Source organism: Salmo trutta, chromosome 7 (genome assembly GCF_901001165.1).
Source record: "Salmo trutta chromosome 7, fSalTru1.1, whole genome shotgun sequence".
NCBI classification, from domain to species: domain Eukaryota; kingdom Metazoa; phylum Chordata; class Actinopteri; order Salmoniformes; family Salmonidae; genus Salmo; species Salmo trutta.
The window spans coordinates 39,839,968-39,861,207 of record NC_042963.1 but is presented as its reverse complement, the minus strand read 5'-3'; the positions used below and the strand labels follow the sequence as shown (position 1 = coordinate 39,861,207).

General features: G+C 44.0%; 1 protein-coding gene across 1 annotated transcript in view; it reads right to left on the bottom strand.

Annotated features, from left to right (window-relative positions):
• LOC115196607 (neural-cadherin-like) overlaps positions 1–21,240 on the bottom strand; it is a 108,815-nt gene that overhangs the window by 73,802 nt on the left and 13,773 nt on the right. Inside the window, exons 2-9 of the mRNA XM_029757462.1 lie at positions 18,923–19,120; positions 17,360–17,585; positions 16,712–16,916; positions 15,333–15,444; positions 9,799–10,048; positions 4,092–4,234; positions 1,856–2,028; positions 611–779 (exon numbers count right to left, since the gene is read on the bottom strand). Coding sequence (XP_029613322.1) covers positions 611–779; positions 1,856–2,028; positions 4,092–4,234; positions 9,799–10,048; positions 15,333–15,444; positions 16,712–16,916; positions 17,360–17,585; positions 18,923–19,120 — 1,476 coding nt within the window. The remainder of the gene's footprint in view (positions 1–610; positions 780–1,855; positions 2,029–4,091; positions 4,235–9,798; positions 10,049–15,332; positions 15,445–16,711; positions 16,917–17,359; positions 17,586–18,922; positions 19,121–21,240) is intronic.

Here is a 21,240-nt window from a genome sequence, read left to right as displayed (position 1 = left end):
AGTGTGACCATTGATTATTTTTGTGTGATTTTGTTGTCAGCACATTCAACTATGTAAAGAAACAAGTATTTAATTTGATTATTTCATTCATTCAGATCTAGGATGTGTTATTTGAGTGTTCCCTTTATTTTTTTGAGCAGTGTATAATAGCTCTATTTGTCATGATATTATTGATTAACATATTGTTCTACTTATCCTGAAACCATTTATAATTAATACAGTATATTGTTATACTACAAAACATGGTTATAGGACATAAATAAAGGTTAAGTATGAGGTGTAACACTTCATTTCAATGGGGCTCTTTGGATTATTGTACAGGTATAAGAGGTCATTTATTGGGCACTAGCATTATTCTTGTTTTTATGAAGAGTGTGAAGACTGCATGGGAATTGTAAATACTGCTACATTTTTACCTGTTCTTTTTCAGGTCAGTTTCAGCTGCCATGTTGTAATCCCAGTATGCTCACATCCTGCTTGGCTAAGGCTACGGCTATGTCTATGGGGCTGTGACTATAGGTCTATGGGGCTGTGACTATAGGTCTATGGTTATCTCAACAAGTACCACCCCGGCTAACTGGACTGTGGGATCCTTGCCGACTGTACCTACCTGTGTCAGGGTGGACTCTGAAAGCAGGTATGGCACTGTCTCTGTGCATCAGGCCGTACTTGACCTTCCCATTGGCCCCCTCGTCTGCATCCACCGCGTGCACTTGTAATACGAAGGTCCCTGTGGGCTGGTTCTCCAACACGGACGCCTGCTCCCTGTACTGCTGACACTGAGAGAGGGAGGAAAAGGGTGTGTGTGTGTGTGTGTGTGTGTGTGTGTGTGTGTGTGTGTGTGTGTGTGTGTGTGTGTGTGTGTGTGTGTGTGTGTGTGTGTGTGTGTGTGTGTGTGTGTGTGTGTGTGAGAGTGTGTGAGAGTGTGTGAGAGTGTGTGAGAGTGTGTGAGTAAGGGGGAAGAATAAGTTAAAACTGATAGTTATAAACTACTCAATGTAGTCTATGTCTACATTTGTACAGTACACGTGATAGGACGGAAAATAGAGCAATGATATTCCTTTTTTTGAAGGTCCACCACCGCATCAAACCTCAGCTAAACATTGCCTGCCCACCCTGTCTTTCCCTGGTATCCTGTTTACTTTATCCCTCGATGAGTCTGCCCCAGAGAGACCTCTGTTTAATTAACACACATACAGTCAAATACTCTCTCAGAGTACCGTTATTGGACCAATAGTTACATTGCCTAATAAAAAGCACCCCCTGACGCCCGACAGACGGACAGACGGACAGACGGACGGACGGGGGGAGGGAGGGAGGGGAGCCAATATACCCCACAGTAAACTATACATATTAGCAATATCAATGTCAAAGTATTAAAATATGAATCATAAAAAGTAAGAAGGTCATTTTCAACATCAGGCCCAGGCTCTGGGTATTCAGGCATAAATATATATTTAGAAATATCAACTCGACACCTTCCAGCCATCCGCTGGACCGCATAACTTCATGGACTTTATGAACACTTCTCAGACTTAATTAAGGAGGAAGTTCATTTGACACATTTTGTACATCATGATGATACAGTACTTTTTTCATAAATTAATTCAAATCCCTGTGGAATACCTAAAGATAGTATGGGTGGACGGCTGGACACACTAATCAGAGCTCTTGGGGAAACATAAGGGGATACTGTAGGGAGACAGAGGAAGTGAGAGAGAGTGAGAGAGAGAGACGGACGGTCAGTCAGACAGACAGACTAAGACATTGAAGGCTACCTAGAAGCCAATTTTTTTACTACTACTGTTGTGCTACTGTGTATATAAAGGATTCATCCACAAGGCTTTTTTCTCACCTTCTCAAAGATGGGTTTGTTGTTGTTGACATCATCAACGCCCACTATGACCCAGGCGGTGGCAGAGAGTGGGTGTGGCCCCCCTGAGGCGTTGTCATCTGTAGCTGTTACATTGAGGACGTACTCCAGGCCCTGGAGCTTTGGAGCGGGGGTGAAGCGCAGACGGATCAACCCTAAAAAGATGAGAGACCAGAGTACCATTACAACCTTAGCAAAGGACCCCCACCTACTGTTGGGGGTATTAAAAAGTCACTTTTTAGTTTTGCTGCAGCCAGGTACATTGTAAATGTGACTTACTATCTCACAGGTTGATGCCAAACAACACCCTCTAAACATAACTCATGTATTGAAATAGATCTCTTAAATATACCCATGATGGTGCAGTTACATCCATTTTTAAACACATGTTTTTCTATTGCGTTTCAGAACAGATCAACTTTTGAATGCCCCCAACTGTACTGTCACCCTGCTCAGCTGGGAAAAAGGTTCTCATTCCCAAGGCTAGAAATCAGGCTGCATGCATGCACGTTTGATTATTTTCCCGTTGTCTTGCTTTAGTATAACAGGAAGGATGAAATAACAGATGAGAGTAGAACAGCATCTGAGTCAACTGTTCTCTCTGTCAACACCAACATCAATGGGTGCAGGATGAGCTACTTGTGATCTGGGGAAATCTCATTGAGGTAAAAGAGAGAGAGAGAGAGAGAGAGAGAGCAAGGGAGAGAGAGAGCACAGGACTTTTTGCTCTTGTTGTGGTATCACTCATCTCTCACTGTTCCTCCTGATTAAAGACAACAAGCATGCACCCAAATGGGGCAGGTGTTCTCTCACTCCACTCGTTCCAACTGTAGTCTACTTATTTCTCTCTCATTGTCTATGGAGAAAGAGGTCTCTACTTATACAGACAATGCATGTTAATCGAAAATGTCTAGACACAAAACTACTAATGATATAATATATTTCTCCGGTCTCATGTTGTTTTTTCCATACTGTTTGTTTCCACCAAAAAGCGGTTATAAATTCAACAACAAAGAAAAGAAGAAAAAGAAGACAAAAAAAAGACATATTGATGTTTTGATCTACCCTATTTAAAGCGCTCGCTTGAAATAACAGAATGCATCATTTCAATAAGACACAACTGTGGTGGCTCCCTGGCTATCTGTTCTCATATTAACCTACAGCTGCCTGCCTTTGGCATACTCTTTAAGATCAATGAGAAAGGGAGGACAGAGGAGAGGAGAAAAGAGGAGTAAACTCCAGAAGGGGGCTGGCAGTGTAGAAGCTGTAGATTGTGAGCTATGATTGAGCAACTCATGTGAAATTGAATTGAAAGGGTTGGTTGACAAATGTCACCCAGTCTGACAAATGTCCTGCTGGTTACGGATCAGAGGGTGAATATAGAATGACAGATTGCACAGCCACAAAATACAGAGTACTCAGCAGAGAACTATTTTCTATATGAGAGAATAAACTACCCTGAACAAAAATATTAACGCAACATCAAATAAAATAAATTGTATTGTCACATGCGCCGAATATAACAGGTGAAGACCTGGTTGGACGTACTGCCAAATTCTCTAAAATGACATTGGAGGCTTATGGTAGAGAAATTAACATTAAATTCTCTGGCAACAGCTCATTGTGTAGTGTGACAAAACGACACATTTTAGTGGCCTTTTACTTTCCCCAGCACAGGTGCACCTGTGTAATGATGATGCTGTTTAATTAGCTTCTTGATATACCACACCTGTCAGCATGATGGATTATCATGGCAAAGGAGAAATGCTCACTAACAGGGATATTAACAAATTTGTGCACAACATTTTATAGAAATGAGCTTTTTGTGAATATGGAAAATGTGTGTGATCTTTAATTTTAGCTAATGAAACATGGGACCAGCACTTTACATGTTGTGTTTATATTTATGTTCAGTATATGTTGGGGGAACAAATGAAAATCCCTGGAAATACAGTAATGTAGTTCTTTATATTTATGACTTCAATAACAAATAGACTGCGCTTTTATTGAAATTGCTGCATTTTCATCAACCTTTAGTGTCAAAAGTATTGACACAGCATAAAATAAGTACAAATCATTCCACACACAACATAGGGCTCATTCTGTTAATAAGCGAGGACACGTATGGGCAAGAATTATACCTGTATATTAGGAGTGCTATGAAAGCCCAAGGAGAACATTTTAAATGTAAATTATAAAGTAACAAAGTAAGTGTCACCTTTCTGGCTGTCGATGACAAAGTTACCCTCCTCGTTGCCAGCTGTAATTGAGTACACTATTCCATCACCATCCGGGTCCTTAGCCAGTACCGTGGCAACGAGTGTGTTGGGGCCTGCATCCTCGGAGACAAAGGTCCGATAGCTGGTGAGGGATAGGAGAAAATCATTATGTGTACAACAACAATACAGACAATAGCACACAGGCCTGATTGCACACACACTTCAGATCAAATCAAATATGGTTTGTCACATGCACCAAATACTACAGGTGTAGACCATACTGTGAAATGCTCACTTACATGCCCTTAACCAACAATGCAGTTCAAGAAATAGAGTTGAGAAAATATTTACAAAATAAACTAAAGTACATTTTTTTATAAAAAGTAACACAATAAAATAACAATAATGAGGCAATATACAGGGGGTACCGGTACCGAGTCAATGTGTGGGGGTACGGGTTGGTTGAGGTAATTTGTACATGTAGGTAGGGGTAAAGTTACTATACGTAGATAATAAACAGCGAGTAGCAGCAGTGTAAAAACAAAGGGCGGGGGGGTTCAATGTAAATAGTCCGGTTGGCCATGTGATTAATTGTTCAGCAGTTTTATGGCTCGGGGGTAGAAGCTGTTAAGGAGCCTTTTGGTCCTAGACTTGGCGCTCCGGTACTGCTTCCCGTGCGGTAGCAGAGAGAACAGTCTATGACTTGGATGACTGGAGTCTTTGACAATTTTTTGGGCCTCTGACACCGCCTAGTATATATTGTAGGTCCTGCATGTCAGGAAGCTTGGCCCCAGTGATGTACTGGGCCGTACGCACTACCATCTGTAGCGCCTTACGGTCAGATGCCGAGCAGTTGCCATACCAGGCGGTGATGTAACCGGTCAGGATTCACTCCATGGTGCAGCTGTAGAACTTTTTGAGGATCTGGGGACCCATGCCAAATCTTTTCAGTCTCCTGAGGGGGAAAAGGTGTTGTCGTGCCCTCATCACGACTGTCTTGGTGTGTTTGGACCATGATAGTTTGTTGGTGATGTGGACACCAAGGAACTTGAAACTCTCGACCCACTCCAATACAGCCCTGTCGATGTTAATGGCAAGCAGTTCGGCCCTCCTTTCTTGTAGTCCATGATCAGCTCCTTTGTCTTATTCACATTGAGGAAGAGGTTGTTGTCCTGGCCCCACACTGCCAGGTCTCTGACCTCCTTCCTATAGGCTGTCTCATCGTTGCCTACCACTGTTGTGTCATCAGCAAACTTAATGATGGTGTTGGTGTCATGCTTGGCCACACAGTCATGTGTGTACAGGGAGTACAGGAGGGGACAAAGAATGCACCCTTCAGGGGCCCTTGTGTTGAGGATCTGCGTGGCAGATGTTGTTGCCTACCCTTACCACCTGGGGGTGGCCCGTCAGGAAGTCCAGGATCCAGTTACAGACTGAGGTGTTTAGTCCCAGGGTCCTTAGCTTAGTGATGAGCTTTGTGGGCACTATGGTGTTGAATGCTGAGCTGTAGTCAATGAACAGCATTCTCACATAGGTTTTTCTTTTGTCCAGGTGGGAAAGGGCAGTGTGGACTGCGATTGAGATTGAGTCAACTGTCAATCTGTTGGGGCGGTATGCAAATTGGAGTGGGTCTAGGGTTTCCGTGATGATGTGGTTGATATGAGTCATGACCAGCCTTTCAAAGCACTTCATGGCTACCGACATGTGTGCCATGGGGCGGTAGTCATTTAGGCAGGTTACCTTAGTTTTCTTGGGCACAGGGATAATGGTGGTCTGCTTGAAACATGTAGGTATTACAGACTCGGTCAGGGAGAGGTTGAAAATGTCAGTGGAGACACTTGCCAGTTGGTCCACGCATGTTCTGAGTACATGTCCTGATAATCCGTCTGGCCCTGCGGTCTTGTGAATGTTGACCTGTTTAAAGGTCTTACTCACATCAGCTACGGAGAGCGTGATCACACAGTTGTCCAGAACAGCTGGTGCTCTCATGCAAGTGAGCATAAAAGGCATTTAGCTCGTCTGGTACACTAGGCTCACGTCACTGAGCAGCTTGCGGCTGGGTTTCCCTTTGTAGTCTGTAATAGTTTGCGAGCCCTGCCACATCCGACGAGTGTCAGAGCCGTTGAGGGCATGGTGGGATTTCTTATAAGCGTCCGGATTAGTGTCCCACTCCTTGAAAGCAGTAGCTCTCCCCTTTAGCTCAGTGTGGATGTTGCCAGTAATCCATGGCTTCTGGTTGGGATATGTACGCACGGTCACTATGGGGACGAAGTCATCGATGAACTTATTGATGAAGCCAGTGACTGAGGTGGTATACTTCTCAATGCCATTGGATCAATCCCGGAACATATTCCAGTCTGTGCTAGCAAAACAGTCCTGTAGCATAGCATCCACGTCATCTGACCACTTCAATATTGAGCGAGTCTCGAGTACTTCCTGCTTTAATTTTTGCTTGTAAGCAGGAATCAGGAGGATAGAATTATGGTCAGATTTGCCAAATGGAGGGCAAGTGAGAGCTTTGTATGCGTCTCTGTGTGTGGAGTAAAGATGATTGAGAGTTTTTTTCCCTCTGGTTGCACATGTGACATGCTCGTAGAAATGAGGTAAAACGGATTTAAGTTTCCCTGCATTAAAGTCCCCGCCCACTAGGAGCGCCGCTTCTGGGTGAGCATTTTCTTGTTTGCTTATGACCTTATATATCTCGTTGAGTGCGTCTTAGTGCCAGCATCAGTCTGTGGTGGTAAATAGATGGCTACGAATAATATAGATGAAAACACTCTTGGTAGATAGCGTGGTCTACAGCTTATCATGAGATAGTCTACCTCAGGCGAGCAATACCTCGAGACTTCTTTAATATTAGACATCGCGCATCAGCTGTTATTGACAAATAGACACACCAGACGTAGCTGTTCTATCCTGCTGATGCACGGGAAACCCTGCCAGCTCTATATTATCCATGTCGTCATTCGGCCACAACTCAGTGAAACATAAGATAATACCGTTTTAAATGTCCCGTTGGTAGGATAATCTTAAAGATGTCTGTCTGTGTGTGGAGATGCACGCATGCACACACACACACACACACACACACGCACACACACACACACACACCGTGTACTGTATAGACTGTATCAAGCACATAGTCAAAGAATCAGCAGACTGATTAGAGTTAGGAGCCTGGCTTCGCCTGCCACTTTGATTTAACCCCTACTCTGAGCTGGCCAAAGACAAAGTATCATGTTTGCTGGGATGTTGAACTCATTGAACAAATGGGCCTTTCACAGAGCCAGCCCACTCTGTGACATTTGATCAGTGCCTTTTAAAATGTTAACAGTGATTTTCTTGCTGTGTGGTGTTGGGGACTGGGATAGCCAAGCCAGGAACAAGAGAGTAATAGACTGGTGAAGTGGGATGATGGGGTAGAGAGGCTTGTTCACTTGTTTGGTAGAGGATTGAGAGATGGAGAGAGGGTGAAGAGGGGGTTGGTTGGAAAGCCATGCTTAAGGGGGAGGAGAAAAAGCTTAAAAGTGAAATGACACGGGCAGTGATATGTGGAAGAGAGAGAGGTACAGAGGTATAGAAAGAGAGAGAGAGGGAGAGAGAGAGAGAGATAATAGACAGGAGTATAATGTAAGAGGAGAGGCAGAGTTTGAGAGAGTGAGTTTAAGTTGACTCGTCAGCAGAATGCAAACCTGTGTGTGTGTTTGTTTGTGTGTCTCCGATGTGATTGATGGTTTTCAGAAGAACGCTGATGGGTGATTAATCTCCGCCAGCTGTGACAGTCGCCGTGGCAACATGAGTGACCTGTAATCTGTCACCCGGCTCAAAGGGCACTTCACGCGCCTCCAGACGGGACTGCTCAGGCATCTCTCCGCTGAGTATCACTCCTCCTATCCTCAATGTATCTCTTCCTCTTTCTCGCTGATCTAAAGAGATGATACCACACGAAACTTACCCTGTCTGTCGGTTCTTAACACTTAGACATGAGAGGGCATCTTAGATGTGCTGGCGCTCTAGTGAAGGTCTCTGGCACATCACTAACAGTACATGACCTGAGTCACTCAGAAGAGTTAATGCAGCCAGCAGATGTGAAAATCTTCAAAACTGTCCCCCTCCTCCCAGTCAGCTTTCCAAAAACACCTTCACCCACTTTACACATGGTTCCCTCATTTTGATTCTAAGATGCCTGTATGGTATTACCTCTTAATTGGGTAGGGTGTAATCTGTGTGATGTTTGTTAGGTAAAGTTATGTGCAGTATTTTGGGGTGGCAGGTAGCTTAGTGGTTAGAGCATTTGGGCCAGTAACCGAAAGGTTGCTGGATCGAATCCCCAAGCTGACAAGGTAAAAATCTGTCATTCAGCCCCTAAACAAGGCAGTTAACCCATTGTTCCCTGGTAGGCTGTCATTGAAAAGTAGAATCTGTTCTTAACTAACTTGCTTAGTTAAATAAAGGTTAAACATAAAATATTAGTAACAAGTATATCAATTGATCTTTTAAATCTGTCACTACTACTATATTATAGAAGAGCACTTCACCATACAGCTAAAATGGGACGACGGGAGAGGGATTATCCTGCTAAACTGGACTACTGATGGAGGGGGAGGGGTTTTAGTTCTTTACTGATGGAGGAGGAGGGGTTTTAGTTCTTTACTGATGGAGGAGGAGTGGTTTTAGTTCTTTACTGATGGAGGAGGAGGGGTTTTAGTTCTTTACTGATGGAGGGGGAGGGGTTTTTAGTTCTTTACTGATGGAGGAGGAGGGGTTTTAGTTCTTTACTGATGGAGGAGGAGGGGTTTTAGTTCTTTACTGATGGAGGAGGAGGGGGTTGTAGTTCAATATTGATGGATGAGGAGGAGGGGGTTGTAGTTCAATAGTGATGGAGGAGGAGGGGGTTGTAGTTCAATACTGATGGAGGAGGAGGGGGTTGTAGTTCAATACTGATGGAGGAGGAGGGGGTTGTAGTTCAATACTGATGGAGGAGGAGGGGGTTGTAGTTCAATACTGATGGAGGAGGAGGGGGTTGTAGTTCAATAGTGATGGAGGAGGAGGGGGTTGTAGTTCAATACTGATGGAGGGGGAGGGGTTTTAGTTCTTTACTGATGGAGGGGGAGGGGTTTTAGTTCTTTACTGATGGAGGAGGAGGGGTTTTAGTTCTTTACTGATGGAGGAGGAGGGGTTTTAGTTCTTTACTGATGGAGGAGGAGGGGGTTGTAGTTCAATATTGATGGATGAGGAGGGGGTTGTAGTTCAATAGTGATGGAGGAGGAGGGGGTTGTAGTTCAATACTGATGGAGGAGGAGGGGGTTGTAGTTCAATACTGATGGAGGAGGAGGGGGTTGTAGTTCAATACTGATGGAGGAGGAGGGGGTTGTAGTTCAATATTGATGGATGAGGAGGGGGTTGTAGTTCAATAGTGATGGAGGAGGAGGGGGTTGTAGTTCAATACTGATGGAGGAGGAGGGGGTTGTAGTTCAATACTGATGGAGGAGGAGGGGGTTGTAGTTCAATACTGATGGAGGAGGAGGGGGTTGCAGTTCAATTGTTATTGTTCTGGATTTTGTTATGCTATAGGGAGGGTAGCTAATGCTTTTGCAACAGCTAATGGGGATCCTAATGAAATCTTAAAGTACAGTATGGTCTACTGATGTTGGGGGAAGAGGTTATGGGGTTTGTAATGTACAGTAGACCTGCATATTCACTCACACAGTCTGGGAGAACTCTGGGGCCTGGTCGTTGACGTTGGCCATGCGGATGCGGATGGTGGCGGTGCCCGAGTGAGGCTCCTCCCCGTTATCCACCGCCATCACCACAAACTCATACAGGTGATTGGGCCTCTCGTAGTCCAGACGGCCCGCAGGGAAGATGGTTCCGTGGGGAGAAATGCTGAAGTCTGGGCTTAGAGTGTAGTAGCTGAGCTCCGCATTCAACCCAGAGTCACAGTCACTGGCTAACACTGCGGGAGAGGTACAGGACGGTTGTATTCATTAGGCACAAAATCGAAGAAAAGGTACTGAAAACAAGAGGGGACGAGCTGAACATTTCCAATAAGAAACACAAATTTCGGTTTCCGTTGCAATATGTTTTTCTATGGTGTGCCCAAATGAACACAACCCTGGTCTCTAAGGTCACAGTCTGGAACAGAAATCTGATGAATCTGTTGGCATGTGTCGGCAGAGCTGCATGCGAGCATCTATTTATTACTGTAACAACGGAATAAGGAATAACAGCAGAAACTTGATTTAAAATGTGATAAATAGAAACCGATAAATACATACATTAGATGTACAGGGTGATACATTGTGACTCATTGTGAGCCTGTATAACCAATATAAATCAAAGTAAAGAGTTCAGAGAATGTTCTATATTGTTCCAATCAAATCAAATTTGATCAAATCAAATCACATTTTTATTTTTCACATACACAGGATACAACAGGTGTAGACCTTACAATGAAGTTGTCACATGTGCTCCCTCTCTGGCCTCTAGGTCACCAGGCTGCTCGTTATGGCGTACACCTGTCACCATCGTTACGCGCATCTGTGCATAATGACACTCACCTGGACTCCATCACCTCCCTGATTACCTTCCCTATATATGTCACTCCCTGTGGTTCCTTCCCCAGGCGTTATTGTTTCTGTTCCAGTGTCATGTCTGTGCGTTGTTAGTGTTTATTGTTTTGTTTTATGTTGCGTTTATTTATTAAAACACTCACTCCCTGAACTTGCTTCCTGAGTCCCAGCGCACATGTTATAGAAATGCTAACTTACAAGCCCTTAACCAACAATACAGGTTTAAGAAAAAATAAGTGATAAGAAAGTATTTACTAATTAAACTGAAGTAAACAATAAATAAATAAAAATAAAAAAAATCAGAAAAAAATCAGAAAAATTACTAATAATTAAAGAGCAACAATAAAATAACAGTAGCAAGGCTATGTACAGGGGGTACTTGTACAGAGTCAATGTGCGGCGGCACAGGTTAGTCGAGGTAATTGAGGTAATATGTACATGTAGGTAAAGGTAAAGTGACTATGCATAGATAATAAACAGAGAGTAGCAGCAGCGTAAAAATAGTCTGGGTAGCCATTTGGTTAGCTGTTCAGGAGTCTTATGGCTTGGGGGTTGAAGCTGTTAAGAAGCCTCTTGGACCTAGACTTGGCGCTCCGGTACTGCTTGTCGTGCAGTAGCAGAGTGAACAGTCTATGACTAGGGTGGCTGGAGTCTTGGGCAATTTTTTGGACCTTCCTCTGACACCGCCTGGTATAGAAGTCCTGGATGGCAGGAAGCTTTGCCCCAGTGATGTACTGGGCCATACGCACTACCCTCTGTAGTGCCTTGTGGTCGGAGGCCGAGCAGTTGCCATACCAGGCAGTTATGCAACCAGTCAGGATGCTCTCGATTGTGCAGCTGTAGAACTTTTTGAGGATCTCAGGACCCATGCCAAATATTTACAGTCTCCTGAGGGGAAATAGGCATTGTGGTGCCCTCATCACAACTGTCTTGGTGTGTTTGGACCATGACAGTTTGTCGGTGATGTGGACACCAAGGAACTTGAAGCTCTCAACCTGCTCCACTACAGCCCTGTCGATGAGAGTGGGGGCGTGCTCGGCCCTCCTTTTCCTGTAGTCCACGATCAGCTCCTTTGTCTTGATCATGTTGAGGGAGAGGTTGTTATCCTGGCATCACACTGCCAGGTCTCCAACCTCCTCTCTATAGGCTGTCTCATTGTTGTCGGTGATCAGGCCTACCACTGTTGTGTCATCGGCAAACTTGATGGTGGTGTTGGAGTCGTGCCTGGCCATGCATCATGGGTGAACAGGGAGTACAGGAGGTGATTGAGCATGCACCCCTGAGGGGCCCCCGTGTTGAGGATCAGCATGATAGATGTTTTGTTACCTACCCTCACCACCTGGGAGAGGCCTGTCAGGAGGTCCAGGATCCAGTTGCAGAGGGATTTGTTTCTCCCAGGGTCCTTAGCTTAGTGATTAGCTTTGTGGGCACTATGGTGTTGAGCTGTAGTCTATGGATAGCATTCTCACATAGGTGTTCCTTTTGTCCAGGTGGGAAAGGGCAACAGAGATTGCGTCAGCTGTGGATCTGTTGGGGCAGTATGCAAATTGGAGATAATGGTGTTAATGTGAGCCATGACCAGACTTTCAAAGCACTTCCTGACTAGTAGTATGGATAGCATTCTCACATAGGTGTTCCTTTTGTCCAGGTGGGAAAGGGCAACAGAGATTGCGTCAGCTGTGGATCTGTTGGGGCGGTATGCAAATTGGAGATAATGGTGTTGATGTGAGCCATGACCAGACGTTCAAAGCACTTCCTGACTACAGACGTAGTCTGTAGTCTAGGACACAGAAGTGACATTTCAGTGAGTGCTACAGGTCGGTAGTCATTTAGGCAGGATACCTTGGTGTTCTTGGGCACAGGGGCTATGGTGGTCTGCTTGAAACATGTTGGTATTACAGACTCGGTCAGGGACAAGGTGAAAATGTCAGTGAAAACACTTGCCAGTTGGTCAGCGCATGCATCTGGTAATCAATCTTAGTCCTGTATTGATGCATTGCCTGTTTGATGGTTCGTCGGCAGGCATAGCGGGATTTCTTATAAGTGTCCGGGTTAGAGTCCCGCTCCTTGAAAGAAGCAGCTCTAGCACTTACTTATGAAGCCAGTGACTGGTGTGGTGTACTCCTCAATGCCATCGGAAGAATCCCAGAACATATTCCAATCTGTGCTAGCAAAACAGTCCTGTACTTTAGCATCTGCGTTATCTGAGCACTTCCGTATTGAGCGAGTCACTGGTACGTCCAGCTTTCATTTTTGCTTGTAAGCAGGAATCAGGAGGATAGAATTATGGTCAGATTTGCAAAATGGAGGGTGGGCTATGTACGCGTCTCTGTGTGTGAAGTAAAGGTGGTCTAGAGTTTTTTTTCCTCTGGTTGCACATGTAACATGCTGGTAGAAATTAGGTAAACAGATTTAAGTTTCCTTGCATTAAAGTCCCCGGCCACTAGGAGCGCCGCCTCTGGATGAGCATTTTCTTGTTTGCTTAAGGTCTTATACAGCTCGCTGAGTACGGTCTTAGTGCCAGCATCAGTTTGTGGTGGTAAATAAACAGCTACGAAAAATATAGATGAAAACTCTCTCGGTAAATAGTGTGGTCTACAGCTTATCATGAGATTATCTACGTCAGGCGAGCAAAAATGGGAGACTTCATTAATAGTAGATTTCGTGCACCAGCTGTTATTGACAAATAGACACAGACCTCCACTGTAAATCCACTCGTTAAAGAAAAAATCTTTGTCCAGTACGAGGTGAGTAATCTCTGTTCTGATATCCAGAAGCTCTTTTTGGTCATAAGAGGCGGTGGCAGAAACATTATGTACAAAATAAGTTACAAATACTGCAAAAAACACACACAATAGCACAATTGGTTAGAAGCCCATAAAACGGCAGCCATCCCTTCCGGCGCCATTGTATATTTTTGAGGACCTTTTGGGGAGCAAAAATGGATTCCTATTCAAAATCCTATTTTCCCTAACCTTAACCTGTTTAGGATAGGGGGCAGTATTTTCACAGCCGGATAAAAAATGTACCCGATTTAATCTGGTTATTACTCCTGCCCAGAAACTAGAATATGCATATAATTAGTAGATGTGGATAGAAAACACCCTAAAGTTTCTAAAACTGTTTGAATGGTGTCTGTGAGTATAACAGAACTCATATGGCAGGCCAAAACCTGAGAAGTTTCTATATGGGAAGTGCCCTGTCTGACCATTTCTTGGCCTTCTGTGGCCTCTTTATCAAAAATACAGGATCTCTGCTGTAACGTGACATTTTCTAAGGCTCCCATAGGCTCTCAGAAGGCGCCAGAACATGGAATGATAACTCTGCAGTCCCTGGGTGAAAAACAGTAGGGGTTTTGGAAAGTGGTCGTTCTGAGAACAATGACACTAGTGCGCGCATGCATGTGACGACTCCATTTTATATTTTCAGTGTTTGAACGGATACAACGTCTCCCGGTTGGAATATTATCGCTATTTTTACGAGAAAAATCACATAAAATTTGATTTTAAGCAGCGTTTGACATGCTTCGAAGTACGGTAATGGAATATTTAGAGTTTTTTGTCACGATACGTGCCAGCGTCACCCTTCGAATAGTGTCTTGAACGCAAGAACAAAATGCAGCTATTTGGATATAACTATGGATTATTTGGAACCAAAACAACATTGGGTGTTGAAGTAGAAGTCCTGGGAGTGCATTCTGACGAAGAACAGCAAAGGTAATCCAATTGTTCTTATAGTTAATCTGAGTTTGGTGAGTGCCAAACTTGGTGGGTGTCAAAATAGCTAGCCATGATGGCCGGGCTATCTACTCAGAATATTGCAAAATGTGCTTTCACCAAAAAGCTATTTTAAAATCAGACACCGCGATTGCATAAAGGAGTTCTGTATCTATAATTTTAAAAATAATTGTTATGTTTTTTGTCAACGTTTATCATGAGTAATTTAGTAAATTCACCGGAAGTTTTCGGTGGGTATGCTAGTTCTGAACAAAACATGCTAATGTAAAAAGCTGTTTTTTGATATAAATATGAACTTGATTGAACAAAACATGCATGTATTGTATAACATAATATCCTAGGAGTGTCATCTGATGAAGATCATCAAAGGTTAGTGCTGCATTTAGCTGTGGTTTTGGTTTTTGTGATTTATATGCTAACTTGAAAAATGGGTGTGTGATTATTTCTGGCTGGGTACTCTCCTGACATAATCTAATGTTTTGCTTTCGTTGTAAAGCCTTTTTGAAATCGGACAATGTGGTTAGATAAAGGAGAGTCTTGTCTTTAAAATGGTGTAAAATAGTCATATGTTTGAAAAATTGAAGTTTTTGCATTTTTGAGGTATTTGTAATTCGCGCCACGCTATACCATTGGATATTGGTGAGGCATTCCGCTAGCGGAACATCTAGATGTAAGAGGTTTTAAACCTAACTCTAACCCTTAACCTAACTCCAAACTACTAACCCTAACCCTATTTGTAACCCTAACCCTAAACGAACCACTAAGCCCAAAATTTCCTTTTTCCTTTTTAGGACCGGCCAAATGTCCTCACTTGTCTGAATTCTCCTTTACTATTCTTTACTATTCTCGTGAGGACATCTGGTATAGTAAAACACACACACACACAGCACACAACACACACTAGGAAAACAGAGCTGCCTTCTCCTCTTACCTTGCAGGAGAGAGGTTGCTGTGGTGACTGTCTCAGAGACTCCATCAACACTGTAAATGGACTGGAGAAATTCTGGGACACAGTCGTTCTCATCCGTTATCACCACCTGGACCTGCTCAGGGGAAAGGAGAGAGAGAAGAGGGGGATGAGGAGGAAAAGAATATGGGGAAAGTTGGAAGGGAGAGAGACAAGAGGGGACAGGTGACAGAGAAGAGGGGGAAATAAATGGAAAATTAGCAAGTCTTTCGTAACCCATAGTTCTACATCTAGGACACAGAAGTGGGACATTTTGTTAAGACTCTATATAAAATCCTGTGGATATAATGCTTTACAACTTGTTATAAGCGCATATAAGCCTTTATAATGTCTTATAACAAGGCTTATAACAGGTTATGTTTTTATGTATCAACATCTCAACTGACTCAAAATAACTGGTATTTCATCAAGATCATTATGAGATGATAATAAGTCATTATAACGGGGTTATTAATGCTCATGACGTCTTACAATGCATTATGACTGCACCAGTACATTTTTCTCCTCCCAGCATGGCATTTCAGTAAACAATAAGTAAATTGTTACTGAAATATCATACTGGGAGGAGAAAAACTAAATTGCACTTTAGTTTCTAAAAGTTGCCACCTCAACATTTCCTTTTTCTTCCAGCTCATGAACTCCGCTTCTAAAATGGAAATGTCCTGACCTGTCTTTTTGGCAGAACTAGGCCCTTAGCGCTGCACCCGTACTCACTCTCTCTCTCTGTCACCGTCAGAGTGTAAAGCGTGAAGTGACAGCTGAGTAATAGCACTGAAAATAGCTGGAAAGGTTTCCTACAAGGCAACACTCTACGTCCAACAGACCAAGTCAGATATAAAGTTCTGTTTTCTATCTGAAATGGGGAGTGTGGAATAAATGTCTGACATGATAATTGGATGACAAAATCATTTACTAAATAATTGAGAAGGTTTAAATAAATTCTGGTAAGCAAACTGACTTCCAGCCTGAATTCTATAGGGAGATGGCTGTCTGGTTGAGTCAACTTCATGGTTGCTATAGCTTTGCTCAGCACCTCGTGACAGTCTTTACTGTACATACAACACTTACACTGAGACATCGATAAGAAAGTAGTGTGACAAATTTGAGATTTAGGTGTCCAGACCATCCCTAGTTTCACAATGCCTTCCTTCCAAGTCCCGTTCTTCACTGGATCGAATGTGAGGAAGTCTGGAAATCGAGGCTAAACCAACCCCAACACACACACACACGCACACATGCATGCATACGCACACACACACACGCACACACACACATACACACATACACATACATCCCTCCTTTAACCCCACACACACCCCTTGCACACACACTCCATCACTAACTTCTATGGCGCTGCTGAGGCCCCCTGGACCCTCGCTGGCCCTGACCAGGAGGAGGTATCGTCTCTGGTCATTCTCATAGTCCAGCATGCGGGTCAGGCTGATCTCCCCCGTCTCCTGCTGCATGCTGAACAGGCTGCTGGGGTTGATCAGCAGGCTGTAGGTGATTGGCTGCTTCTGGAAGGAGATGGCCAACACCACCAGGAAGCTTAGAGGAGACAGAAATATGTCATTAACAGTATACTAATAGTGTAGTGCTACAGTTCTGGACCAAAATAAGTGAAGTTGTGCCTGTTGTGGGTCCAAGGATGTTCCCAATGTTGTTGTTTTCTCTGATGTCACAATGTGTGATATTGTAATTAAATCCCTAATCCCCATACAGAGTTGAATTGCAATGTCTGTGAACATGTGCGTGTGCGCGTGCGCATGTGCGCGCGTGTGCGTGTGTGTAAGCGTGCGTGCGTGCGTGCACCTGCTTTAACATGTTGAGTGTGTATGCATCTAGCCTGGCCTCAGATCTGTTTGTGCTCTTGCCAACTCCATTGCTGTCATTGTCAAGCCATGTTTGTGTGATAGCACAAACAGACTGGCACTCAGGCCAGTGTATATCTATGTCATATGTGTATAAACCTATACACTCCCAGTACTCACTGCTGTCCCTCTGGGGTGTTCTCTGGTATGGAGATACCGTAGGACGCGTTGGTGAACTGTGGTGCTCTGGGTCCTGCTATGACCGACACCATGGCCGGAGCACTGCGGCTTCCCAGCCTGTCAAAGGCCACCACACTCAGCAGATACTCCCTGTCTCTCTGCAGGGGGAGACCCGTGGTCAGGACGTGACCACTCTTCTTGTCCACTGCAAAGCAGCCATCACCACCTGTTAGGTACATCAATCAGGCAATACATATATTAATTAATCAATCAATCAGATTTATTTGTAAAGCCCTTGTGTGTTGTGGCATTGATGTGAAAGGCATATTTGACCTGACTTGACCTGATTTGACTTGACTAGATGAATAGACAGGGTAATATTTCCATATTAATGTATTCTTTCACAGTAGCAACATCCTAATCCTAGTCTTGCTGTAAATCCATGCACGTGCAGTACATTAGAGTAACATACAGTAAGGCTACCAACAATCACACTGTATAGAACGAGGTCAAATGTAAGCCAGTAGACCTTGCTGCTGCGCAAGAGCAGGGCTGTCATCCTCTTTAGATGAAGAGTTAAACCTACGGAATGTTTGGAGGATTAAGTCATATAAATCATTGTTAAATCTGATTTAAAAATTCTAAGCGGGTGGTTGCTGGTTTCCATTTAGATTGTACCACTTGGGGCTCATCTGATGTCAGTGCTTAGTTACAATTCATCTTCAACATCTGTTTGAGTAAAATGAGGAAAGAAAAGGGGGTCAATCCACTCAAAAAGTGGTACTGGTGGGTTTGACTGGTCATTTGGCGAGGGTTTTATCAGTGGCAGTGCACTGAGTTCATGCAGGTCAGAGAAGAGTGGCAGACGGATAAGCCCACCCCCCACTCCAGAACCCCCTCCGCAGCCCGCAGGGGCTCCACAGATGCAGATCTCTTGACTGGCCCCAGTGGTGTAGTTCTATTTTATTAGGCACCCGAGCACATTTTCTTTTTTTATTAGTCTACTGTATGATATCATTTTAGAATATACATATACTACAATGCATAATGCAAATGTAATGACTGCCTATTCCTGCACATAGTGGCTCAAATAACATGTTATATAAGGCCTACCTTATTATAAATTAGGCTTTCATCACTGTCAATCATGAAAGAAAAATGTTCACGTTTTACGGGTGAAACGTCCATGAGCCATCTGCATGCCAACCATTTGATCCCAATCCCTTTCATGGGATTATGCATTTTGATTTTATTCTTCTTGAATGATGTAAGTTGCATATTTTGTTTCAATCAAAGCATATTTAGCCTAGTTCCGTGGCTGTTGAGTTCTGGCCTCATGAAGAAAAAAATGTAACAAGTAGCCTAATTACGTGGTGTTTTTGGTCTAACAGTAGAGCCTATCGTTATACTATGCTATTATATTCGGTTTGCTATGTACAATACTAATGAATCATTAAGTGATCTTGCGAGACATATTGATTCAACTTTAATCTAAATTTAACCGGCTGCACTACACCCCTGGGCTTGGCCCACTGTGTGTGTGTCTATGTGTGCTTTCCGTACCATCGGCCAGAAAGTACTCCACCTCGCCATTGCTGCCCTCATCCCCGTCGCGGGCATGGAGCAGGTAAACTAGCACCCCAGGGGAGGCCTCGGAAGACACCACGGCCAGGAAGGGGTATGGCTCCATAGCCCACTCGGGGGCATTGTCGTTGACATCTGTCACCATCAGCTTCACCTTGGTCAGGTACCAGTCAGGCCCTTGAGGACAGGAAAGGAGAACGATATTGAGTAAACTGAAGAGATTAGACCATAGAAATAGAATCCTGTACGTCCTGCTTTACTGCTTTTTTTATGGGTACACTCAATACCCAAGCCAGTCCACCCATCAAAGAAAGTTCTCTGATTGATTCTTGCTCCACATGACTAAAGGCCTTTCTGGGAGTGCAGGATGGATGTCACAATGTCACAAGGGTGAGGAGATGGTTCTCCACTTCAGGACAGCTGCCAGCCCAGCAGACTTCTTGAAACCCTGCCTCCCCTGGAAGATTGGCCCAGCCACGAGCTGATCTGCCTTGACCCAGCAAAGCCTATGTGATCCCCCAGGAACTTGGCGATAATGCCTTACGACCACAGACTCTTTGTCACCTGTACACTGCTACTGCCATGCTCCTCCCACGCTGGAATGAATAAGAAGATTCCTGCAATCCAATTATCAATCTGCAGGGAGGAAGCGGGAGTGTGAAAAGAGAGAGAGAGCGAGAGAGAGAGAGCGAGAGAGAGAGAATGCAAGGTCTGAGATGTGGATATGGTCCACAGAGCTCAGTTGACTTATGAAGTGAGCTGAAAAGGGCTGAAGAGGGTACTGTATTGTTCAGAGCTGAAACTGAAGGACTAGACAGAAAAGCACATTCAAACAATGGGTATGCTAAATATATAATCAAGAATGTTATGGCATTGTCAGGAAATTAAACAGTTTGAATGCTAAGCACGTTTTACAGATATTGAGAGATTAAGACTAGGACATAGACATATTGATCAAATGGCATCAATTAAATCCACCTCTATGGGACAATCACACTCTCCTCAGTTGTTCTTTGTTTCACCTTAGCAAGGTTAGGTAGCTAGATTCCCACGCACGTTATCCCGGGGTCAAAGGTAACAGAGGATTTGTCTTAAACCTCCTCTGTCTGACTACAGGCTATAAACGTGTCTCCTGATCTTCAACAATCTAAACAACTGTTGCAGGAAGTAGCTACTGACTTTCACCTTTACTGGTTTCCATGACAGCTGTTGTTTACCAAGGAGAAAGCGCTGTATGTCTGCTCTGACCCGACTCTGACCCTCCGTCACTCACAGTCTATTACTTGGTCTATGATGTGCTACACTGTAGTATACTGTATACTGTATGAGTTCGTATGATCTGTCATTTAATTTATGTTCTCATTAGAATATGTCAAAATAGTGACATTTAACAATTGTAGTTATACTTCTCCTAAACTAGTTACGTCCCTATAATGACATTTCAACTTGTCTTTTTTAATGTATTATCAATTTATGCGAGCTTACATGAATGGTTTGCATCTTTGGTAGCAAACCTGTCACGTCCTGACCATAGTTAGTTGTTATTTTCTATGGTAGAGTAGGTCAGGGCGTGACAGGGGGTGTTTGTCTGTTTTTGTATTTCTATGTTCAGTTTCTAGTTTTGTATTTCTATGTTGGTTTTTGTTTGGCATGACCTCCAATTAGAGGCAGCCGGTTGTCGTTGTCTCTAATTGGAGGTCATATTTAAGTTGATGTTTGTCCCACCTGTTTTTGTGGGTGATTATATTTTGTGAGTAGTATTTGTTCCTCCTGCGTCACGGTTTGTTGTTTTGTCCTTCAGTTTATTTTGGTATTGCATTAAGTTTCACAGTCTAATAAATATGTGGAACGAAACAGACGCTGCATTTTGGTCCGATCATTTAGACAACCGTGACAGAATCACCCACCGCCAAAGGACCAAGCAGCGTGGAATGGAGCAGCGGGACAAATGGACTTGGGAGGAGATATTGGACGGGAAAGGACCCTGGAGGCAGGCTGGGGAGTATCGCCGTCCGAAGGAGGAGATCGAGGCAGCAAGAGCGGAGAGGCGATTTTATGAGGCGCTATATCCACCAAGAGGCAAGGACGAGAGGCAGCACCCAAACATTTTTTTGGGGGGGCACACGGGCAGATTGGCTAAGGCGGTTTTAAGACCTGAGCCAACTTACCGTGGGGAGCGAGTGACCGAATAAGCACCGTGTTATGCGGTGATGCGCACTGTGTCGCCAGTGCGCACTCACAGCCCGGTGCGCTTGGTGCAAGCTCCTCACCGTTGCCGTGCTAGAGTTGGCCGTCAG